At 51.7% G+C, this 24364-nt stretch overlaps 3 protein-coding genes across 5 annotated transcripts in view; 2 read left to right on the top strand and 1 right to left on the bottom strand.

The window, feature by feature from the left end:
* Positions 1-1483: 1483 nt before the first annotated feature.
* Positions 1484-12502, top strand: CUEDC2 (CUE domain containing 2). Of its 2 annotated transcripts, none has more exons than XM_054276661.1 (10): positions 1484-1562; positions 2334-2463; positions 5518-5609; positions 6414-6557; positions 6881-6942; positions 8356-8489; positions 9325-9495; positions 9827-9888; positions 11554-11614; positions 11984-12502. In XM_054276661.1, exons 3-10 carry the CDS (start codon positions 5536-5538, stop codon positions 12128-12130), a joined length of 855 nt encoding a protein of 284 aa, XP_054132636.1. In that variant the 5' UTR covers positions 1484-1562; positions 2334-2463; positions 5518-5535; the 3' UTR covers positions 12131-12502. The 2 variants fall into 2 exon arrangements, with proteins under 2 accessions (XP_054132636.1, XP_054132635.1); XM_054276660.1 differs by lacking the exon at positions 1484-1562 and adding an exon at positions 2026-2157.
* Positions 12503-12600: 98 nt separating this feature from the next.
* Positions 12601-17628, bottom strand: FBXL15 (F-box and leucine rich repeat protein 15). Of its 2 annotated transcripts, none has more exons than XM_054276658.1 (4): positions 17505-17628; positions 15348-15598; positions 14106-14608; positions 12601-13731 (listed from the first exon to the last, which is right to left on the bottom strand). In XM_054276658.1, the coding sequence occupies exons 2-4, from the start codon at positions 15528-15530 to the stop codon at positions 13542-13544; spliced, it is 876 nt and encodes a 291-aa protein (XP_054132633.1). In that variant the 5' UTR covers positions 15531-15598; positions 17505-17628; the 3' UTR covers positions 12601-13541. The 2 variants fall into 2 exon arrangements, with proteins under 2 accessions (XP_054132633.1, XP_054132632.1); XM_054276657.1 differs by lacking the exon at positions 17505-17628 and adding an exon at positions 16387-16462.
* Positions 17629-18453: 825 nt separating this feature from the next.
* PSD (pleckstrin and Sec7 domain containing) overlaps positions 18454-24364 on the top strand; it is a 178572-nt gene continuing 172661 nt past the window's right edge. The window contains exon 1 of the mRNA XM_054276649.1: positions 18454-18550. The gene's annotated coding sequence lies outside the window, so the exon portion shown is untranslated. The remainder of the gene's footprint in view (positions 18551-24364) is intronic.

Below are 24364 nucleotides of genomic sequence, written 5' to 3' on the forward strand. Positions count from 1 at the left end.
GGCTGAGCTCCCGGTGCTTTTCTGTGGTTTTGGTCCAAAGCAAGGCTGATCAGTTCCAAGAAAAAGAAAAGCCACTGTCCGGGGAACTTCTCTGCCTCAGCTAGCTTTAAAAAGGTTAACTAGAAGCAAAGGAGAGCTCTCTCCTGCTGTCTGTGCTGCAGACAACACAGCCCGTGAGAAAGAATGCGGGGGAGAAAGTGCAGTTTCTGCAAACAAACTGCACGCTTCTTCTCCTCCCCTTCGCTCTCTGAACCAGTTTTAAAGGCACAAAACATATTTCTGGGCTAAACAGACAAATGGGGATAAAATTCAGCATCATGAAGTCACCCCAGGACTGGGCTTTACATGTGCTACTTCATTTTCTTCAAAAATTCTCCTTCCACTTCACTGTGATGAAGCCTGTTCCAGAAGCAGCTTCACTCTCAGCATGTTCTTCACACAATGAGTCACACAATTTGAAACCTAGAAATAGTAGGCTTGGTAGAAGATTTCAAACTGTTTACCAAACTAAGGCAAAAACACAGATGGAAGGAAAGATAATAGAGCGTAGTTGATTACTTCCAGTTAAAGTGTGGATAAGTGCAGCTAAAAACAGTCAAAAGCAGCAGAAATTAAAAGCAGTGGATACTCTTACAATGAGGTACATTCATACAGTGTCAGTGGATGAATGTATGTACATTTCAAGAGAAATAAACAACGAAAACAAATAAACTCTGCTCACAGTAACACTGGAGTGAGTGTGATGTTCCCTACCCAGATGGCATTACTCTGGATTTTTTTTTTTTTAAATAATTGCCAAAGGCAGAATCAGGCTCATTCGCTGGGTATTTAGAAACACATGACTGAGGAGCATGAGTCGGAGAACAACTATGCCTTGCTGCTTTAGGGTTTTTCTGAAGAAGCACCTGGCATAACAGAGTTATTTCTCCAAAGGTGCTCTAGGGAGCACTGCGTTGTCAGACCAGGCAGAGCAGCGAGCAGCGAGCCTCACTGGGGACGGGCGAGTGCAGGCAGCGAGCAGGGAAAGAGCCGCGCTCCTCTCCTGCATCCTGTTCTGCTCCTGTGCCCCCATCCCGCTGTGCGCCCACCCCGCTCTGCTCCCGTCCCCACCCCGCTCGTCGAGCCTGGGTGTGCTGGGTGAGTCTTTAGCCAGGAGACTGCACTGGGCGGCAGCTTGGGGAGCATCCCCTGACGGAGCACTGGCGGAACGAATGGCTGGGCAGCCTGGCCCAAACACCAGTGGTTTCCTGCTACTCTCAGTAGGAAACGCGTCTCTGGCGCTTGGCAGGGAGGAGAGCTGCTAGAAGCCTTTCCCGGGGTGGCTCCGCCAAGCGCCCCTACCCTTCCCGCCCGCGCCGCGCCTACCCGGGCCGCTGCCCACAGCAAAGATGGCGGCGCGGGGAGCGGCAGTGCGCAGCCGCCCTGCCCCGCCCCGCCCCGCCCTGCCGGGCCGCGCGCGCCTGGGCGGCTGGAGGCTGGCGCGGCCACGTGACGCGTTCAAGCGCGCCGCGCGGGCCCCGCGCGCAGGGAGGACGGCGCGGCGGGGGCGCGCGGGCGATCAGGTGACCGCTAACCCCCGGCGGCGGCGGCGCGCGCCCGTTACCGCCGCGCCCGCGGGGATTCGGGATGTGGGACACGGGATACGGGACTGGGGACGCGGGACACAGCGCCGGGGAACCCGGAGTGGGGCTCTCCGGGGTCCGCAGCGCGGGGGGCGGGAGAGGGCCAGGGGGCCGGGCTGGGTAAGGCGCAGCCTCCGCGGTGCGGGAACCGACCCACGGTGCGGGCGGCGCGGCGGGGGCACCCGGCCCGTGCCCCGCGTGTTCGGGACGCTCTGCGGCCTCGCTGTCAGCCCGCGGCAGGGAGCGTGGCCCGCCGGTGGCGGGGAGCAGCCCGAGCGCGCTGAAAGCCGCCCGGCCCGTGTCGCCGCTCCCGCCTGGGGCTCCGGCCGGTGCCACCCGCGCTGCAGAACACCGGTGCTCGCTCTCCGGTGTCTCCTCGGAGCCTCGAGAGACAGCTCCTGCTCGGCCGTGGCGATGAGGCCGGCAGTGCCTTTGCGGTACGTTGGTGATGTGCCGGGACCACTGCTGGCCTTGCTGCATGAACCGTGGATGTTGAAAAACATTGCGGCATCGCAGTGAATTTGAAGGGTGACAGGTACACCGTTCTCACAGCCACGTTATCCTTTCACAAAGTACATTTTATCCCAAAGAATAAAGCTGCACCCTCTGCGTTACGGGAAATGGTCACAAGTGATGTAAAGCATAAAGACACCAGTATACAGAATGATTGTGCTTCTGCTTCAGCTAATTCAGCTTTCCTTTCCCATGAAGGGGTTCCCTCATTCATGGCTTGAGCCTCGCAGGCATAGGATGGACTGTCAACTCCTCTGCAGGCGCTGAAGTGACTTCACAAACAGCGGCCGTGAGCCGAAGACCTCGCACGGGTGACACGTCTGCTCCGGTAAGGGCCCCGTGCCAGCAGAGTATCCAAGTGCAGCTCTCCAGGGTAGATCTATAGGGCAGGGCAGGGCCTGGCCACTGGCATTATTATCTTCTATCACTGTAGTTTACTGGGACTAAGCTGTGAACAAAAGTCTTATGTTAATTTTAGAGCATTAAGCAGTTAATTGTGTTAACACTCACAGTGACCTCAGTCTGCTTTCCCATAGCAGCCACACTGTGAAAGCACTTTCAGGGACTTCTTTAGCGAGAAAAACAAAAAATAAAAGCACTGAAATTGTTTGTAAACTGTCATTTAGCCTGGAAAGTTTTCTTTTAAGCCAGCAAAGTTTGAGTCTAATAGTTCAGTGGAGTATAGCCACAGCTCATTCTCTGTCCTGCACATGTGTTTTGAGAAGTTCCCTCTGGGCCTGTATGTCACAGGCTGCACTGAGGGGGCCTTATATCCCAGAGCAATGCACTTCCCCAAGCACAGACACACCAAGCAGCATAAGACATGCTCTGTGCTTTTTCAGAAAAAAAATTCAGAGAGAGCTCAGTGAACCATCCCTGTCCCATTATTCACTCACTGACACTTGAGCTAAATGAACCTTCTCAGATCAGATTTACATAAACTTGCTCTAACCTGTTCTGAGAAACATCCAAGGATACAACACCCACCTCCTTCCACTTGCAGATACCTCTTGTCATCGGTAGGCAAATTTATGATCCCATAAAAGTTGATATACAGTTCCTTAGTTCAGAAACATTCTTCTAAATTGCTTGAGTCTGTCTTGTTACTAAGAAGTCCAAGGCTCACAGTCATTCCCACTCTATCACACTGACCATTTAAGAATGATTACTGAACTTGGAGTTGAAAGAGCCTTCCAAAACAATCTAGCTGTATGCAAACAGTTCAGATTCTTGCCCTTTTTTTTTTTGAGGAAGACAGATTCATACAACTTTTCTTCAATATACTATAAGTACCGATTTCATACACCACAAGAGCAATGGTACTTTTAGAGGGATATTATTTCTACATTTGTTTTACAAAAAGCCCCACCAAGCCAACAAAATAAATTTGACCTTAACATGTTGGGAAGGAGAATACAAGGGGATGGAGATTGTTGAGATTGCTAGGTTCTCAGGACTGACAGTAGGGTGGGAAACTGGCCAAAGCATCTAATACAGAAAATGAATAATTTTCACATTCACAGTTTGAGAACTGATACCACTTTTCTCTGCCTGAGGTGAGGAAATGTGTATGCCATGCAGTGTTATGTGATTCAAATAAGCACTGCTGGCATTTCAAACTAAGCCTGACTTAATGAGATGACATACAGTGTTCCACTACTCACTCCTTGATAAAAAACCTCAGTGTTTAAAGACTGGGGTTTGTCAGAAAATGACAGGGATTTCCAGGAGCTGAAGCTCTCATGTTCTGACAGTGCAAAACTGTAAGGCTGTGAGCAGAGCAATAGGAGTATCATTTCATCATATGCTTTTAAAAATAGATTCTGTGCAACATGTTACACAGAACCCATATTGCAGCAAGAAATGCAGAAGGACTTTCACATATTTATTTGAATCAGTGACAACTAGTGAAGTGATCTTAAAACCCACATTGCAATTATGACTGGAAGTTTAGAAGTCTGGTAACATCTTTTCAGGAAAACTGAGCTTTCAGGAGAGTGATTTCTCTTGCCTTTGGGTTGCACATAATTTTGTGCGTTGTAAATCACTCACACAAAACTGAGCACGTAGGATAAGCTCTCCTAGTGAATCTCCCCCTTAACTATTGCAGATCATCACTAGAAGTGTAGCATTTGAAAGTTTAATGCAGAAGGAGTTTTGATGTCCCGAGTTACGTAATTCTAAATTTGGCTGAGTGTCATGGGGTGGTTTTGTTTATATGCTTCTAACTCTGGAAGACTCCTCTAGTTCGGAAATGCCAAACCTTTCTGATTCCCATGGGACACCAGAATTGTCTGTTAGTAAGCTATATGACTGTTCCATGAGTTCTGTGTCAAACAGGCCTGGCCCTGGCCAGGTCCTAGTGTCCTTGAAATGAGAGAGCTGCACTGATGGGAGCATGATGACCCTTGGAACCTCTCTGGCCAATGACCATACCAGTTTCTCTAAATGCAAGGCTGGTTTCCTTCCTGGGAAGAACTTGGAAGGAAATTCCAAGAAGGCTCACCAAGAATTTGTCCACCCAGCAGCTCTGTAGACCCCAAGGGGAAGGAATGGCTAAGAAACAGCTTTTTTCCCACCCTGTTCAGTCCAGGCTCAGTACTGATAGCCAAAGCAGGGCTGTGGGCAGCCCCCTTCTGCCACTGCTTCTGTAGGAGCTCTGTGATTCTTAGAACTCCCCTGAGTTTTGGGTTATCAAGTGCCCCTTGTTGCAGCTGCATCAGCTCTAGAATGGCTCATTTACCGAGCACAACAACGGGCTCCTGTTTGGGCAGGATTCCATTGGCAGTCCATGCCTGACCTGGAGACCTTTGATATTTTGGCTGGCAGACTACTTGTCTGTGCCCTGCTTGGTATTTCCCTGTAAAATATACTCTAGGATGTCCTTTCTTTAGGAGACATTACCCTTCCTCCCACTCATTCCTGAGTCAAGTCCAAGCATCACTGCATATGCTCTTGGCTGGAAGGTCCACCCCTTTCTGCAGGGAGTGTACAAGCCCACTCCTTGTTTCTTCCTCACTGGACAGCACAGTCTTCCAGCTCAGAAGGGGTCCCTGATTCCTGCAGCTGGACACATCTGCATTTCCAGCTTTGCTTCCCAGAGGGGACTTGTTAAATGTAGGTACAGCTGCATACTAACAGCATCAATACAGTCAGGAGAGGCCCAAGATACTGGGCTCCTTTTTTCGGTAGATCCTCATAGTGCAGTTTTTTATGGATATCTTTGCCTGCTGTTACCCAGAGATGACAAGACATTGGAGAAGTTTGTGAATTGTTCTCATGGGAAGAGCACACTTGCCTATACCATACCTGCATTTTGATCTTGATATTTTTATTTTATTAAAATTACATGGAGTTTTTCCTTCTTTTTTTTTTTTTAAAGGAAAAGGCTTAGAGAGATATGGAGATTGAAAGAATCATTCAAGACACACTGACACGCTTCATCCAGTCCCATGTCCCTGCAGCAGATCTCAGGTATGTTGAGATAGGCAGTTCCAGTATCGTGCTCTTGCATTGTCACTCTGTGCATTATACTGAATTCTGTAGTTTTCCTGTACTTTGTGTTGCTCTCTCTCAAGTCAGATCCAGGATGTAGGTAATTTGTACAGGCTCTGATGGGAATGCTGGAATAACTACAGTTTAGCATTGCAATCTAGCAATGGCATTTCTTTGATGACCAAGATGATTAATTTCCTGTCCAGTAATACCCATTAGGATATGGGATTTCCTTCATTCCACAGCGCTCCCAAATGGCTTTCTGAGCAGGATCATCTCTGTCAGGCCTCTCCCTGTTTTGAGCTCTGCCTGCATGCAGAGATACAGCCACCTTGAGGCTGGAACACAGCAGTGAGTTTTGCAGCTGGTGGCAGCAGTGACACCAGCGTGGAGTACAGCAAGCAGAGAACACTGTATCCCACAGAAAGGGTAACTCACCTGAAATACCAGTCAATATAGAACAGCCAAGGCCTTGAACACCTGGAATATTTTGGTTAGCTCTGCTGAAGCACCCACAGGAGCACAGCCTCTGGAACACACACTGGGACTTTCATTCAGTGCTGCCCAGGAAACAGGACCACATGCACTATTTATCTGTTAATGCTTCCCTGTCAGCCACTGACCACCTGCTACTTGGCCTTAGGGGTGGTATCTCCTCATAATGTACAGTCACATAGCTCCTGCTGCTGTATTAGAAAGACACAAGGTTAGGCAGAATGGGGATGGAGAGAAAGGAAAAAATGGGCCTGTTGACCTTGCTATCTGTGTTGTCTTTGTCTCCAGTGGGATGGATGATGTTTTCTTCTCTTACATCACGGGTGTCCTGGAAGAGCTGGGCTCACCAGAGTCCTCTGAAGAGACTTTTGACATGGACACCTTTGTGGAAATGATGGAGGCATATATCCCTGGTTTTGCAGAAATCCACAGGTATGTGATTGTTACTGGTTTGTATGTGTATGCCATGCATCAAGGGCCTGGCCCCAAGACCCCCAATACTACAAATTCTTTTGTTATACCCAGATTAAAATGTATTAGTACTAAACCTGAGCCATCATGATAAGTCACTCTTTGCCTGAATACACAGATGCTAATCCTAATATAGTTTGCAACTAGGTCCTTGGTAATCTGAAATACCAGTTGATTTTACTGGGCTCCCCATCAAGCCTTGTCTTTCTATAAAATGGTAGCCAAATAGGAGAGGCTAGTGCTTTTATTCCTCATGCTTATTATACAGCTTCTGTCTCTTGCAGTGGGGATGTTTGTGAAATGATGTTCTCCCTGTCAGAAAGGCTTTGTGAAGCTCGCAGCAAAGGTGAGTTACACAAACAATGTTAGCACAAGATATTAATATTTGGAGTTGAACAATGTCACAGAAAAAGTACAAACTTGTTTGCCACAGTTAGGAACTCATAAGGTAGCCCAAATTGATTGACAGGTTTGGGGTTTTTTTTCCAACAGTCAGGTTTTTCACATCAACAAATGGGAGATGGGAGGTTAGAGTCATATGGAATACTGTCCAAGACATACTGAAGTGAAAAACACTTGATTAATTCTCCAAATGCCTCTATTGAGATCAAAGCCAGAGTAATAAGAAAGAAATAACTAATTCAGGGCTGCTTGTTGAAATTCTGCTGTAAGTTAATTCTGAAAGAGGATTTCTGCCTGCCTCTGATACCCATCTGCCTAAGTGGCACTACCACTGGGCAGCCTTTATCAGGTACATCATCAAATAGGGTATCCAGCTGAGTGCATGTATCACATCTAACTTTGAGCATCCTCAAAGCTCACTTCCTGTTCATCCATGAACCCTGGCACAGATGCAAAATCAGTGATGTGTTCTGACCTGCACTGTGCAGGACTGCTGAAGACTACGCTGTGACAATGGCCCTTTCTAACCTCAGCATTCACAGGCCAGCTGGATTGCTGTATCAATTAACTCCATGGGTACTTTCCACTAAAGAACAGACAGGTTGCAGTGCCTGGATATCAAATCTTTCAGGACATAACCAGTCCGAGTTTTGCTGGTCTAGCAACATCACTGCTGCCTTGCCAGAAGGCTATACAATGTAGAATAGACAGTCCTGTCTTTTATCTTTCTTGCTGCTTTCTTGAACTTGACAAAATCTTCTGCTCTGCTCCCCTGCATCCTACCCTTTGAGGATCCTGATGTAGCCAGAGTGTGGAAGGAAAGCACCATTCCAGTCTTAGGACAGAACAAAAGTGAAATGGTTCTTCCTACCATGGGAAAAAGAGCCTGTAAAAAAAGAGACGCATCAGAGTAACCTGATCACAGGATGTGCTGGCTTGCATGCAGCCTGAGGATTACCACAGTGTATTCCCAAGTTTAAAAATCAAAACTACACCTTAGTTCAAAGAGCAAATACCAGGGAATTCTTAGAAATAGAAGTATCCACAACCGAAGCACTAGTGGACTGAGAATTGAAAAGTATAATTGAATTTGCAAGCAGCCCATGCCCTTTACAGCCTGGAAATGCAGAACTCAGGCACTCCAGCATGTGCTAGCACTGGCTTCCTGCAGATCAGTGGGAGCAGAGCTGCAGCTGTCCCTGCTGAGGGCAGGAGAAACAGTAGTCCTTCCAAGTATTGTCACTTAAGAAGAGATTTGCTTTGGCACACAATGCACTAGCAATCTAATGCCAACAGAAAGCACAGAGCTCTAGCCTTAGTGGGACTGTTCCTCAGGAGATATCACTGTGTCTTTAAGAAAAACTTGGCCAAAAGGCTGTGGAAAGCAGGAGTGAAGCATCCTCTGAAGATCTCACCAAGGGCCAGGAGGCTGGAGCTGGAGCCTGCAACGGGGAAAGACTGTGCACTGTAACAGACGGAGCCGGGGCCCAGGTATGAGTACCCCGCAGAGGAGCAGGAGCACTGGGACAGGCACACAGCACTAGGCTACCAGCACCACCTGAGGGCATTTTCCAGCTCTGGACAGCATAGGCTGTGACACAGCATCACTTGTGTCCATGATCTTCTCCACTGTATGGCCTGAGCAAGACTGTCAGAAAATTATATGCTGACAGACTGTGAGCCAATGCTCTGGCTCATCCTTTTCAGTGGCTGGAAAGGGTAAGCAAGAGCAATGGCTGAGAGAGCCTGTCCCAGTGCCTTCAGAAATCCCACAGCAGCTACAGGTACTGCAGTACCTTCTACATCAACCCCAGCTTCCTCCCCCACACCCTGCTTGCTGTTGCTCCAGTACTGATCTATTCCTGCTCTGCAGTACAAGCATTCTGTGTCCACAGCGTTCTAGCAAATGCTGCTATGGTGATGCCTTCTGATGTAGCATCAGGTCAGTGTTTAGCAGCCCCTTTCCTTTCTAATCAAAGTACAAATAACTTACAAGGTGGGCAGGAGTCAGGCATTCGCACCACAGGGTCCAGGAAGCTCACTCGCTCTTAAGCATGGCCACACAGATGAGTCAGGTTATGGGAGCCCTGCTTTAAAGCAAGGTGAAATACAGAGGGAGGAGATCAAAGGAGAGTGAGAGGAGTTGGTGCTTCCAAAGATACAGTCCCCTGTTAGCTTCAAGAATCAGATTTAGTAATGATGGTAAGGAGAGCTTTCAGCAAAAGGCAAGCTGAATTTCTTGACTATGAAAAAACAGAGGCCCTTTTCAATAGCCCTCTCCTCACTGCTGCATCCCCAACTTACCTCTGTCTCTTTCTCCAACTAGGAAGGTGCTGACTTGAAGGATGGGGTGGAGCTGCTCCTGGAGATGTTCCCAGCCTGTACTGTGAGCCAGGCAGAGAAGGCTCTTGCCATGACCTTGGGGAACTTGGAAGAGGCAGTGCAGTTAATTGTGGAGGAGAAGGTGGAAATTGGCCCAGCAGGTGCGAGTGTGAAGGTACTGTACTCTGACCAAGGTGGCAGTGGGCCAAGGAGCAGGGCAGAACTCAGGGACATACAGGTGCCACAGATCTCTGCTACAAGCAGAAATTTTGACTGCAGAAACTTTATGCACAATAAGCCAGGAAGATCATGCAGAGCGACAGCTCCTCTCCCTCCCCTGGCTCTATTAATACAGGCTGTGCCCACCAAGGCAGGACCCCCGTGGAGCTGTGGCTGGCACCCCTTTCCCCCTGGAGTGCTCCACCAGCAGCTGGGTTCACTGAGCTAGCAGGTAAGCTGTATGCCCTGTTGTTGTGCTATTCACACACCAACTTGTCTCCTCCCAGGAGCTGGCACGGCCCCGCAGAGCACCCAACCACGAGGAGCTAAAACAGGTCATCCTACAGAAGTAAGTACCCAGCAGCAAAGAACCCCTTGTTTTGCTCCAAATCAATGAAGAGGTAGCAATTTGGGGAACAGTGTGGTCTGTAAAGAACTAGGGGTGGGTATTGGCTGAACACATCTAAGCACAAATACAATCATCAGCTGGGAAGAAGGAAAATAAAAATGAAAAAACCAACTAACCAAACATATACACACAAAAAACCCAAACAACCCACAAAACCTAAACAACGGAACAGGTTTGGTTTCTTTTAGAGCTCTGGCACAGAAACACACGACCTGTACCAGCTAGGTCACAGCACTGGCTGCGTGCAAGGTTTCAGCCTCCTACAGATGCAGTGTAAGTCACAGTGCTGTTAGCTGAGGTCCTGGTTAAAGGTTCAAGGCACAAACATCATGCTGCAGCTCAGGTAACAAACACACGGTGACCTGTAGAACTACAGTAACTCATTCATACCTCCATTCTTGGAGACAGTCCAAACAAGGTTAAAGATACCTTCAAGAGACTGCCTGTACAACAGCATTGGGAAGATTAAATCTCAATTGCTGAAGGTGTGAATTCAATGCATTTAAAGAAACCTCTCTGAAGTCCTATGGACTTCTTGGGAATGAAAGTAGCTTAAGATTAGTTTACCTATATTCATTTCTAAAAGCATTCAAACAGAATTCTCAATGGGAGAACCCACACTGTGGTTTCATCTATCTGCTTTAAGATCACATCTTTCATGAGTATCCTCATGCAGGCATACAGCTTCCACACGTCTATCCAGCCACATCTTTTCCACTTTACATTCTCCCAGGGACAAAATAAACAGTCAGTAGGCTAGGAAAGATAGAGCAAGGCAGAACAGCATCCAGGCAGAAGTAGTAATCCTTGTCCTTGCCCATCTCCTGTGCAGGCTCATTTCAGAGGGACAGGCAAGGGAACAAAAAATCACCAGCTTCTTGTTATGTTTCTGAGAACTTCACTTTAATGACATTTTGGCAACATCCTGTACTTTAAACATCACTCAAGCACAGGTACAGAAAGCAGATCGCCATAGCTGAAGATACACAAGAGTAACTATACTAACTACTGAGGGAGAAGTCATGGTCACCTGTGCTGAACCAGCACCAAAATCTCAGAGTAACAACTCAGCAGTACAGCAAGCAAATGCTTGGACCCTGATGTTTCAGTTACATAGGAAATGAGGTGATGCTTTTATCAAGTTGCTTCCAGCACAGACCTGTTTCACAGTCAAGTAGTAGGAGGAGTGTGAAAGGAACACCATCATTCAGGGCAAAAGCAGACAGATTGGTCCTGTAATCTCACCTATTTCTCATTTGGCTGCCATCGCTAGCACTGAGAAGGAACAAAGCTGCCCCGATGGCAGATCACAGCAGACCTCAGTACCTCTCTCAGTTCTGCAGTGGCTGTCAGCATTCTCAACCACCTGAGTTTTCAATACCCTTCACATACAGCTAAGGATGCCACTCCAGGAGAATCCCACTAGATTCTCACCAGAAGGGTGACATACTTCTTGCCCATTTCATCCAGAGGGGAACATCAAGTTTTCCTAGCTGCAATCTAGGCAAGTAGGACACAAACCAGCCAGGGGAGAAGGGACATAGGCTGGGAGTAGCCCCCAGCAATGTATGTTAGAGTGTTCACTGAATGCTTCTTGTGTTTCAGATACATGATGGTGGATAGTGCAGACGACCAGAAAACACATCGGCCAGCTCCACCCAAAGAGGTAAGCAGGCCCAGCTCACCAGCAGTTTAAATGTCCCAAAGGTTAAAATAAAACCAGGCTGCAAGTCCAAAAAACACAACAGGGCAAGCCAAAGGCAGGTCTCTTCATAGAACCTGTCAGTCAAAGAGGGAAGATTAGCTCAGCTAAGGTGCTGCAGGAAATGTCAGTTCTTACCTTTGCTGACTACCATGGCTCTTGCTCCCTCCCTTCAGATAGCACCCTTCCCAGTTTTGGCCAAGATTCCCAACACAGACCATGGTAAAGCAGCCCACCCACCTCCCATAGTGCAGCTCTGCTTTTGCCTGCGCCCTCCATTTCTCTAGCAGTGTGGCTGTCCATCCACTTGGTGCTGATATCTTTCCTCTCCAGGCTCCCAAGAAGTTGATCCGCTATATTGATAACCAGGTGGTGAGCACAAAAGGAGAGAGGTACAAAGACATCAAGAAGCCTGAGAGTGAGGAGATGAAGAGAACCTACATCAGCCTAAAACCAGCCAGGAAGTATAAGTTCCACTGACAGCCAGGTCCTCCAGCTCTTCAACCTTCCGCCTCACTGCCAGGCATGGCAGGATGGATGTGTGGTGCTAGGAATGAGGTCAACTCCACCTGCCACTAACTTGAACTAACCTGGAAGCCAGGACACTGCTTTCAGCTCCTCAACTAACCTGGCTGAGCAGACTTCTCTCCTTGTGTAGCTATCCCTCTGCCCCCAGGGGCACACTGCAATTGCTCTCCAGGACCTGGGCATTCTCTGCTATTCCTTGCATGGGACATTTTTAGATCTGAGATGTGGCATGTGCTTTTGCAGCAACCTTTTTAACAAGTCTTTGTGCACTGTTGCTTTGAGTGCCAGTATTAATAAAGATGATGTGAGTCGGTGTGTAGTTCAGCCAGAGCGTGCACATGCTTTAAAACGCTGCCTCCAAAGACAGGAGCAGGGTCATCCTCTCTTCCTCTAATTACTCTCTTCACGTTCTCAAGATGCAGCTGCTGTTTGATTAATTGCCTAGCAGATAAAAGGGCTTAGGCTCACCTCCAGCACTAGGCTCCCCCTGCCAACACAATCTGCAGCTCTCTCCATAAACTCCAGCTGATAGCAGAGTCAGTGCTCCTGCCATTTCTCACCACTGTTGAGAGCCAAAGCACCAGCCACACAACAGGGAGCAAAATACAGTAGCAGGCCTGGGCACTACTAAAATAGTCAGATGCTGGAAGAAACAAATGACAATGACCAACTGCTTTCAGTGACAGCACAGCTAGGTTTGGCATTTTTCTGTCAGTCAAACTGACATTTGGAGCACAATTCCCACCTTGTTCCAGCCTAAACCAGCACACTAGGCCTGGGCAGACACACTGCCTGTACTGGGGCCATGCTAGTCCTTTGGTGCCAGGCTAGCCAGTGGCTGTGGGCTGGAGCTTAGGCTCACTGCCCTCCTCCCAGAGCCCAGAGGGGCCTGCCCTCTTTCAAGAGGAGGGTTGGTAGCTATTCTTTCTGCTCCAGCTGGTCTGCTTTGTTCCACAGCTCCACTGGCATGCCCTGCACACCCACCCCAGGGGACAGTCCCCATCAAACACTCCCCTGCTTTCTGGACAGCTGCCGCTTAAAGATTTAAAATACAACAAATAATAAGTCCTATCTATCAGCTGGCCTGACCAAGCACCTGTTCAGCACCATGGTGTTCCTGCAAATCACTCGCTCTTTCCACACCACTGCAGAGGGAGTTACTTTCCCCAGAGGCACCAATGAAGTCCACTTATGAGCACTCAGTGGCTGCTACACAGCCCCAGAGGAAAGAGTGAGCCCCACTCAGGCCAGCCTCACCAATGGGACTGACCTCTCCCTCTGCACATCCCTACAGCAGCCAGTTCCGGCATCCTTCTGGGATCCCAGCATTGTGCCAGTCCCCCCCTCCCCAGCAGCAGCAGTTCTAGATCTGAAGGTTGATGAAAGGGGCGAAGCCAACCACATCCTGCAGCAGAACGAGAGCCCTCTGCAGCGGAGGCTCCACATCCAGCTCCACCCCACGGCTCCGGAGGATGCTCAGGCTGGACTCAGCCACGTTGTGGCAATGCTTGACCTTCAGCGAGCGCAGCTTGGGACAGTACTCAGCCAGGACCCTGCCAAGAAAGACAGCACAGGCAAGTTGCAAGTCAGGACTCCTAAGTTCACCACTCACACTCCTCTTTACTCCCAGCAGCCTAGCGCTCGTGACTGTGCCACACATGCACCATCCTCTGGGGACAGCACCACGGTGGTATGAGATAAAGTCAAGGGACATCCGGATCCCAGACCTATCCTCCATGATATGCTGGGAAATTTGCTGTCAATAGCACATAGTGCTTCCCCTGAAGGGCCTGCTAGTGGCTTCTCTCCCAGGCTAAGCTCTCACTGCTTTCAGCATGAAGAAACATGACTTTCCTCTCTGGTTCTGTCCCTCTCCCCATGCCAGACACCTGCCATCCCCACCCTGGCCCCCCATGTTGCTCAGTACCTGATGGAGTCATTCTTGACTCGTAGACACCCCGTGAGATCCAAGTGCTCCAGCTCTGGGCAGCACTTGGCAGTCTCCTCAACTGCCACGTCGCCCACGTTGGCATTGACAGCCAGTGACAGAGACTTGAGCCTGCCACACTTCTGCACCAGGTAGCAGATGGCCTCGTCCTTCAGCTGGCGACAGGCCGTCAGGTCCACGGCCTCCAGGGCCTTGCAGTGGTCAGCCAGGCTGCGCAGGGACAGGCTGTCCACCCACTCACAGTGAGCCAGGGAGAGCTGGCGCAGCTGGGGGCAGCTCAGCGAGATGGCCACCAGCGCGTGGCGGCTGAGCTGGGCGCAGCCCTTCAGCTGGATCTGGTGCAGGTGGTGGTTCTGCCCAATGACCGGGAGCAGCTCCCGGTCCGTCAGCCACTCGGAGCAGTTCTGGAGTGCCAGCTGCTGCAGAACTTCGTTGTCCTTCAACAGGTTAACAAAAGCGGCCCGAGGTATGGCAGGTCCGATCTGCGTGGGGAACCCAGGAAGAATGAGGCATCCTCCCAGGGTTTCAGATAAGCCTGGTCCCCACCAAATACTCTCTCCCCTCCTCTCTTCTTCTGTGACAATAGTGACCAAAGCCATCCCCTGTTCTCATCCCAAGGCAAACTCTACCATCAGACTGCTCACCTCATGCCAATGCTACTGCCACAAGCTAGACGATACTCTGGCTTCTCCATCCCACATTATCACTCCTGCATTTATATCCTCACGATGAGCTCCACACCTCCACTCTCCAAATATCCCTTTGCTAGACCACTCTGTGTCCTCACAGAATACCAGCTACTCCAGTCTGTCCCAGGCAGTGGCTCCCAGGAATAGCACAAACTTTCCAATAGCACAAACTTTCCCTAAAGACCAAGCAGAGTTATCTCCCGTCAGACCCAACCTACTGCACAACTTTTGTGACAACATGCCACTCCAAAACACCAAACTGCCAGCCAGTGCCCCATAATGGCCTGGGTGGAGTTTCCAAGCTTACTCCTCCCAGGGCCTCTTACTCAAGACACTGGCATTGCTGGGCCCTGAATCACTGCCTCTCCTTCCTAAGCCCATCTGTCCAGTTTGACACCTGAACTATTAACCCAAGCTTCTGACCAGAAACTACCCTCCTGCCTACCCTTTCTTCTCCCCACAGAGATGCTCCCGTTAGTTCCAGAGCAGTAGGACATCTGTGTCCTCCCCCAGCCTCAGAGCCATCCAATACCTGGCTTGAGTCAAAGCAGCGCATGTTGGCCAGGTACAGCTGGATGAGAGACTGGAATGACTTGCTGACCCTCTGCAAGCTCAGGAGTTGCTGCAGCGGCAGATGACAGAGGATATGTGGAACCAAGATGTCTTCCCAGGGCAGGTCCAGGAGGCATCCCCTGGTCGGGGTCACACTCATCATCAGACACCAGAGAGCCAGGCTACTGCAGGAGCCAGGCAAGATCAGCTCACACCTACTGCCGGGTGCCTCTAGAACAGCCAAAAAGAAAGACTCAGACTCGGCGACGATTCCCTCAATCAGCCCACAGGGAACAGCCCCTTGGCTAGCCATCAGCAGGGCACGTGCCTGCCGCCTGCATTACCACCTCCCCAGCCCGGGACGTTCACTGCTCAGGCATCCGAGTCTACCGGCCCACTGCGCCCTCCAGGAGAGCTTGGGTGGGGCCTTCCACCAGCTGCTGAAGGAGGCCCTGTCCCTCAGCGAGGCAGCAAGAAGCTGCTGCAGCGTTACCGCGGCAGTCGCACAGGAGCTGTGCCCAGCATTCGTGTCCGAGCATCGCTCTACCTGTCAGCAATCCCCGCATCCAGTGCCGGGCCGCTCGGGCACCCTGCCAGGGGGAGAGACCAGGCGCTTGCTCCTTCCCGCGGGAGAAACAAGGCTCCGGGCTCCCCGCAGGGAATCTCCCTCCGAGGAGCGGCCGTTCAGCGAAGATGAGGCCTCGGGCCGCGAAGGGAAGGAGCAGAGGGGTCCCGGCAGCCCAAAGCCCATCGAGCTGCGGCTGGAGGCCGCGGTTACACTCGGCCCCAGCACAGTCCGCGCTTGAGGGGGTCCTCACCCGAGGCCATTCCCGTCCCGCCGTCCCAAGGGGCCTCGCTCGGTCCCAGAGCCGCCCCCGGGCAGCCCCACCGCCGCAGCGGGGCGGCCACCGGGACCAGGACACCGTCCCGCTGCCCGCCGCAGCGCGCCCAGCCCAGCCTTGCTTTGCTTTGCTTTGCCTTGTAATGCCCTGCCCTGCTTTTCCCCGGCTCCCCGGTACCTGCGGCCCCGGCGGGGCTCTCCCGGCCGCTCCATCCGGCGCCGCACCCGCCCTGGACACCGGCGGCCGCCCGTGACGTCACGGCGGCGGGCGGAAGTGCGCGAGCCCCACCACCCCACCTTCGGCCCCGCCCCTGGCCGCGGAGCGCGCTACCGGGAGCGGACTGAGGCACCGGACCGCGGCGGGGAGTGCCGGGCGGCACAGAGGGACACGGTAGTCACAGGTCCCACTGGTGTCGCAGCGACTCCCACAAGTTGCTCCCCGCGGCGCGGCCCGCACACCGGCTCTGGTGGCCCAGCTCACGGGGCGCAGCCGCTCCCCCGCGCACAGCGCCTGTCCCAGTTCCTTCAGTTATCCCAGATCGCCAGGGCACACCAGATCCCCATGGTCCCAGTTCCCCGGCGCACTCCGGTGGCTGCAGCCCCGCAGCTATTCCGGCTCCCCAGAGCACACCGCCTGTCCCAGTTCCTCGGCTGTCCCGTTTCCCCAGCGCACGCGAGATTCCACCGCACACCAGCCGCTTCAGTTCCCCACGGCCTCAATTCCCCCGCGCACACCGGTTGCTCAGCCCCGCAGCTGCCCAAGTTCCCGGGCGCACACCGGCTGGCCCCATTCCCCACGGCCCCTGTTCCCGGCGCACACCGGCTGGCCCCGTTCCCCACGGCCCCTGTTCCCGGCGCACATCGGCTGCCGCCGTTCCCCACGGCCCCGGTTCCCGGCGCACACCGGTTGCCCCCATTCCCGCTCCCAGCGCACGCCCCAGCCCCGGCGGCAGGCCGCGCATGCGCAGCGCGGCGCCGCTGTCCGTTCAGCACTACGCGGAGCCGGGACCCGCTGCTGCCGGTGAGCGACGGCCCCGCCAGACCCCCCCCGGCCACCGGCCCGGCTCCGCGGCTCTTCCAGCGGGCTGTGCCGCCCTTATCCGCCCGCAGCAGCGGACGGATCCCTGGAGCTCACAGTTCTCATAACACTCTCGACCGGCAGCCACTGGGCCCCGCTCCTCCGCCGGTACCGGGCTGTCTCCGCCCCGGGACTGCCCGCGGCCCGCCGCTGCCAGCCCGCATCCTCCCACGCTGCCAACCGGCTTCTCGCGCTCCGCTCCCCCGCCGGTGCCCCACCTGCCTCCGCAGCCCCGGGCACAGGGCGGGGTCCCTCCCTTTGCCCGCAGCCCCCGCGGAGAAGCGGCCCGGGCTCCTGCCCGCGCAGTTGCCATAACGACCCCGTAGGAACGGACGCGACTCCTTCCTGCCCGCTGTCGGTTTGGCGGGCACCCGGTCCGCGTCGGTGTGCGGCACTCGCACACCGCACCTCCGAGCCGGCACAGGGCTGTGACTCCGTCTCTGTCTCGGGACTGAGACCTGCTGACTTGTGCAGCATCTAGCTGCTGATTACTGCGGGCATAGAAACTATAAATAAATCCACCTGGCAAAAGAGCAGGGCCCACAGACAGTAAACAAATCCCAAATCCCTGCTCCCAAGTTTCCTGGAAAGCAAGGATCTATCTGTGCACCCTGCTCTGCTCATTTCCTCAAAACATAGAAGCTGGTTTGTGGAAAGTCTTCTTTCCTCTGGGGGAAACTACCTACCCTGTCTGCCCTAGGACACGTAGCACCTGCTCCTCAAGGATTCCAGTGGCTCTGTGAGTTAGCACAGTGCATTTCTCATTTAAAGGACAAGTGATGCATGGTTTTAAATTTTCTGTTGTAGTTAAGAATGCCCTTGGCCATGTCCTGGGATGGCTCTTTCTTTCCCTGTGGTGATAGCACTCTGTTCTTGGCTTCCCGCTGTGAAATGAAAAAGTGCCACCTGGCAGAGTCCCTTAATGTATGGAATCACTGGGCCTATGGGCAGGAGTGGTAGAGGCTGGACATGAGGCTGGTTAGGGCCACTAAGGTTTATAAATGCCCCAAGGGCCAGAGAGCTCTTGGCCTGTGAGGGATTTGGCCAGTTGGCTGGCTACAGCTATTGAGATGTATATGTGACATACTACGAATTACGGATACTTTCCAGCTGTGAAATGTTCATATTGTTCTGGCTTTTTGTCCACAGGTAGATGCAGAAGGAGCATCAGAGACTGTTAATATGTTGTAGAGGTGTGTACTGAGACACAGCTTTACACCATCAGGATGTTCAGTCAACTCAGCAACCCAGGTCTACACCAATGGTAAGGATCCCAAACCAGTACTGGTTTCGTGCTCATGTCTATCAAGTTTTCCTGCATGCAGAGAAGTGGTGAAATGGCTGTACAGCACTGCAGTACAGGGCTTGGGTGGTGTTATCCACTGTAGCTGTGCAGGGAAGGGACAGCTCTAAGCAGCGAAGCCTGAAGAACCAGAGCTTTGCTCTGGTCAGTCAAGATTTGCAGCAAGTTTCTGGCTTTCTGTTGGAATATATTCTGCCAAACTTGGGTATGCATTTCTCTTGAGAGGTATCTGTGAGTCTCCTTTTTAAGCTTCAGTTGGATGCCCATTTTTAGTTGATTCGTAATACCTCAAACAGGTCTGCTAGAGCAGGTTTCTGCGTTGGCCCTGGTGAATGCTGGGCTATGGCACCTGCAGTTCTTGCAGGACAGCTGGGGGAGTGTATTGCACAGGTACCTTCAGCACACAGGGGACACAGCTCAGCCCCCTGGCACTCCTGTTATCCCAGTGGCCACCGATGTCCTGTGGGGGAAAGCAGGGCTACCGCAACAGACCATGAGCTGCCCTATAGTAATGAGTGACCAAGCTGAGCACCAGGGGGAGGAAGCAGATTAGCTCACAACAACTGCTGCAGCTTTCTGGTATGTTCCTTGGAAACATACGGTGCTGGCAGCTTGCAGAGCCAGGGCATGGCATCTTTAACCTCGTGAACATCCCCTGAAGTGAACAGAGACTTCAGGCAGCTCCACTGCTGCAAGGTGGTGCTGATGCACAGCTATACTTCTGAAGAGTCTTGAGAAGCAGTTTGGTCATCACTTCACCCTTTAGGAAGTGGAGATGAGATTTAGGAAACTGGGCCCTGAAGGATGTGAAGTTTTGTGGTTAGAAGAGCTAGCCTCAAGCCAGGAACACAAGGGATTTTTTCCCAGAGATGCTCCTGATTTTCTAGCTATAATGGGCAAGTCTCTCCCACTTATGCCTTTTGACTTTTCCCTTGCATTGAAAATTCAGTTATTTCCATGTCAGAGGTGTATTCAGAGATTGGCTGGGTTTCTGCAAGCCTGCTGGGGTTTCCAGAAGCTAGTGCTGTCCAAGGGTAAAATTTATTTTTAGGAGATCAATATGATGCCAAGCCAATATTATCCCGATGTTCTAGGATCTGTCAGCCCGTATGATGGCTTGGCACCTTGCTGGCGAAACACTTCTAGCCTTGCAAAGACTTTGGGGCCATTTTCTTTGCAGTTTCCTACTAGTCTCAAGTGGGAGAAGAACCGTGTCAAGATCTTGCAAAGGACATCAGTAGTGCTGCAGTATTCACTCGTCTTAGATGTGAGAGCTAGGTGAATGCAATACCACAAAAGTTCAGTAAAGCCCCTCAACACTGTTTTTTCTTGGACTCTCACCAGGTTCTTTCAAAGGATCTGGTTTCATCTTTTCTCTGGCTGCAGGATAAGTCTGACAGCCCCCATCACTCTCAGGGTTGGAGTGGACCACAGCTGGACTTCTTGGTTGCATGGGAGAGGGTATTGAGCTCATAGGGTAAGCTGTGCTGTCAGCCAGTGCTGAGATTGCACAGTGTAACCAGACGCCATTTCTAAGCTGGTGAAACAAGAACACATGGTGACTTCTGTTCAACTCTTCCCTATACATGCCACCTTCCTACTTCTTATTCAGAAAATAATTTGACTATACAGTCAGGACTAAAAAAAAAAAAAAATAAGAAGAAGTAAAGAAGTAAAGCAAGACCAAGTTCTACAAGTCGAGGTTGAGAGAGGATTATGCATGGGAAGCTCCCAGCTAAACAGAAATACAAGGCTGTTCTGCAGCATCCCACTCATGAATCCCCTGCATTCAAGCTTTGAATTTGTCTCCACACATTTTCATGACAGCCATTTTGCTCAGTTTTCTGGCTATATTTGTAATTACTCCTCTATAGCTGACCTTCATGGCCTTTTACACAATCCTGGATGTGACTGTGTTCTTCCTGTTCTGGGTCAGACTGTGTGCCTTGGGCTTACTGTCTCTTGTCTGCATAAAATACTCTGTTTTCATTGCTCTCATTTCCCTTTACACCCTTCCACGTTTCCCCATGTGAATCTTGAGTCTGAAGGTATGGGGAAGGGATCACATCTCATTGCTGCATACATTATCTGGAGAGCAGTCTGGAGATCTGTGCTGCAGCACAAGCCTGTCCTGGGAGGCTACACCAGAGTTCAGGTGATTTGAGCTGTTTCAGACTAAATTTGTCTCTTTGGTGCAGTGACTCACCATGGTGAGGCAGGTCTGGTGAATGACCTGCTGGCACCCAGGAAGCTCTGTCTTCACTGGAGAGCTCACCCTGCCACTCAGAAATCCCTTGCTTTCCTTCAAGAGCATCTTTGCCTGAGCATCTTTTTACCAAGAGATACTCCCACACAATTGTTCCCCTAACTGCTGTGTAGGGAGATTATTTATGGCTCAAGCTGTGCTGAGGCCCCACCTCCCACGTCCCCAGGACAGGTTTTATCATGCTGTCATTTCTGCCTTCATCTTGACAGAGCAATGCTGGTGCAGGAGGAAGCCTGCTCCCAGTGCGGGTGCTGCCTGGGGCTGGGACAGAGTCTGAGAGGATTTCTGTGACAGCAGGTGTGCCTGGGGCATGACAGAAATATGTTGTTACAGCTCATTCTGAGGCCCAGCATACAGTGTTTGCTACAGCCTCTCTACAACTCCACTCTTCCAAGTCCCTGTTCCTCCTGCAAGATGGAGCAGCACAAGGCAGGGAGCTGGGACACTGGGTAGGGCACTGGCAGATGGGCAGGCAGCAGCCATCCCTCATGTAGAGTCTGCATGGGCTCTTCTCTCTGGTAAGACATTTTGCAGTCTGTATCCTCTTCTAGAATGTCTTTCACCCTGAAAAATCCCACCACGGTCCCACATGAGAGTCCCATGCAGGGGAGCTGCCAAGAGGCACAGGACAGTACAGGTTTGCTCTCCCCTGTTCCAGGTCTGGGTGGGAGGGGCTTCAGGAAGGATCTCAGGCACTGTCTTTTTGCCCTGACATAGCCACAAAATAGCATTTGTACAGGACTATCCAAGGGAGGGTGTTTTCACCATTTATCTTTAACCACAAGTCTAATGCAATACAGATAAGTGCATCGATCCATTAGAGACTTGGCTTGTGCTGCAATGGCTTTTGTAATATATGGCTAGGATGTGGTTGGGTGCTGGCACTGGAGGTGGAAGGCATTAATTAGAGACGTGTAGTTATGGCCAGGCCCTGAGGGAACACATGCAACTTAATTGGTTGCCCTGGAGCCCTCAATGTGGAGGTGAGGGGAGTTCAGCTTCCCTTGCTTTCACTGGGACTCATCACCTGTGTGGCTGGAGTTGCTATTTCCACAATGCTTCCAGTCAGTTGGGTTGAGAAGAGCCCATCTGCTGATGGAGTGACTGTCCCCCCTTGCAGGCCTACTCTGTGCCCTGAGGCTACCATACAGCCCCAGTGATTTTGACAGCCATGAGGCAGAATATGCCCTTGCACCCTTTGCAATGCCTTTAGCTCAAAGCACACCAGAGAGGAAATGGCTCTGACAGCCCCCCTAGGCTCAGAGAAGCAGCCCTGGGGTGCAGCTGCAGCACCTTTCTAGAGACTGATCCATGTGCCTTAGGGGAAGCTGAGCATGAGCATCTCCTGGAGCCAGTTGCAGGAAAGGGCTCTTGTCTAACCCCTCTTCACCCAGATTTCATCTAGATCTGTATAGTTGTTCGGACATTATGATATGTCAGGTTGATCTCTTCCAAGCTGGAAGTTCATTGTTGTGCTGCCCTGATGATATCCAGACCCTTCTGCCTTTGGGAGGGAAAACTCTATTGCAGACTTATGAAGATGACCAAGGACATTGCTGGCAATATTTAGAGAACCCCTGGAAGCTCCCTTTTGCATGACCTGGGAGCTGAAAGGGATGACATGGAGTGGATTGTACTCTAATACAGGAAGGACGTGGTGCCTGCAGGCAAGGACTGGAGGTCCTGAAGTACCCAAATGATAGTAAAGAGGGTTCCCAGTGCACTGCACTCCTATTTCTCCAGCTAAGCCCACTGGATTGGAGCTGGGAGCTGAGGTGTGGGGAACATCTTGTCCCCTTCTGTCATCTGCCAGAGGGGTTTTCTGCTCCTCCTGTCCTGCATCAGCTGCAGAGGGATTCACAGCAGGAGGGATCAGGAGAGCCAGGGCTAAATCCTGAAAAATCCTGATCCAAGTGAGGCTTATGTCAATGCTGGCCAGACCCATGTATGTGGACACCTCTTTCATGAGTTTTAGGGCTGTGGGAAGGTGAGTGGGATATGGAGCAGGACGCTGTGGGGAGAGCAACAGCTACTGCATCGGCAGGGAAAACACATGCTCTGGACAGAAATGTGTTTTCTGTGAATGATCTGGATCTCCAGTCAGGGTGTCAGGAAAAGACCTCTCTTACCTTCTGCAGCTCTCAGCAGGGCTGCCTGCAGGTGCTGGGAAGGCACAGACATGCTTTGTCCTGGTATGGACACACTGGGGAAGCTCTGAGCTCTTCCACTTGGTTAAATTTGTCACTCTGGCTGTGGCTTAGAGAAAAGCCTTCCCCCTCCCCGCCCTTCTGCCATCAAGAAGCTGCTGAAGGAATCAGGTCGTTGATCCTTCAGCAGTGAGGCCCCTAATTAGCCCAGCTTCTTGGAGTCTGCCAGAAAAGCCGGCTGTGTCTAAGGCAGCTGAGTCCCACAGTCCTCAGTGGGGGCGAGAGGCCCCTCACAGGCAGGAGCCTGGAGAGGGAAGGAGAAAATGGCAGCACTTTGATGCATTAAATATGAGGAAAGCCTACCCTGCCTGATGCTTTTTCTCCATGCCTGGGAGGGCAGAAGGAGACACACTTTCTGGGTGCCTGTGGGGGCAGGTGAGCTTGGAATTGGACTAGCTGCCAGCCTCGAAAGCAGCAAGGAGAGGCAGCTCTTCCCAAATTGTCTTGTAGATACGATGCGCACATGAAGCCCCAGCTCCCCTGGGCTTCTTGTCTCACATACATTTAATAATGGTTGCTGGGCTGGGTAATAAAGTGCTGTTTAATAGCAAATCGATCTGGCAACCTCTGAGGGCACAAAGTGCTGGCTGCCAGTCCAAGTGGCTGCCACAAGCAGACCCAGTGCACTGGCAGCATAGGTCCTGCAGCCCTGCCACAGCCCCCCTCACCTTGGTACCCAGCTGTCCCATATGACCTCTGCTCACACGTGCCACTGGTGCCACTGGAGTCCCTGTGCCAAGGCAGGAGACAAAGGATAGGTGACTTTCTCCCCTTGTATCTAGAAGTGGTTTCCTGAGATTCGTGCAGCATTTACCATCCTTGGGGTCCCTAGTGACACTGTGATATCAAGTTCCTGGTGGCCTGAGACACTTTGGCACCCCTGCTGTAGTGTGCTTCAGGTGATGACCTTTGGAGAGATAAGTGCCTGGCATAGAACCTGTACTCTGGGGCAAGGACTCGCTGATGTTGGTTGGTAGCCTGGACCATATAGCAGCTTTTGTCTTCTCATCCTCCTGGTTCTTAAGCCATGATGGGGCACGGGGGAGCCTGTACCCTTTGGCGTAGTGCACTAGGCACAGGCCGTGCATGCTCACGCATGCCACGTGCCAGTGGCAGGCCGTTCATATTCATGTGCACGCTGCTGAACGGAGAAATGGACACCAGGACACGGGGACGTGAGTGGTGCGGCGTTGGAACAGGCACACCGGCATCCGGGGTCGCGCTGCCCGTGCATGAGACCCGGTTGGCACTGGCACGGGGAGTGTGCACACCGGAACCTGAGCGTGTGGAGGCTGCTGCACG

This window comes from Melozone crissalis, unplaced genomic scaffold (assembly GCF_028551555.1).
Source record: "Melozone crissalis strain CALT ecotype California unplaced genomic scaffold, PUWL_Pcris_2 ptg000019l_1, whole genome shotgun sequence".
Taxonomy (NCBI): domain Eukaryota; kingdom Metazoa; phylum Chordata; class Aves; order Passeriformes; family Passerellidae; genus Melozone; species Melozone crissalis.

Bases quoted from the DNA above. Each gene is read 5' to 3' on its own strand.
- CUEDC2 (XM_054276661.1), top strand. From the start codon at position 5,536: ATGGAGATTGAAAGAATCATTCAAGACACACTGACACGCTTCATCCAG. The intron at 9,889-11,553 runs GTAAGTACCCAG...CTTGTGTTTCAG, and splicing joins AAACAGGTCATCCTACAGAA to ATACATGATGGTGGATAGTG. The intron at 11,615-11,983 runs GTAAGCAGGCCC...TTTCCTCTCCAG, and splicing joins GGCCAGCTCCACCCAAAGAG to GCTCCCAAGAAGTTGATCCG.
- FBXL15 (XM_054276658.1), bottom strand. From the start codon at position 15,530: ATGATGAGTGTGACCCCGACCAGGGGATGCCTCCTGGACCTGCCCTGG. The intron at 14,609-15,347 runs GTATTGGATGGC...TTCCCCACGCAG, and splicing joins GCTGCTTTGACTCAAGCCAG to ATCGGACCTGCCATACCTCG. The intron at 13,732-14,105 runs GTACTGAGCAAC...CTTTCTTGGCAG, and splicing joins GTCAAGAATGACTCCATCAG to GGTCCTGGCTGAGTACTGTC.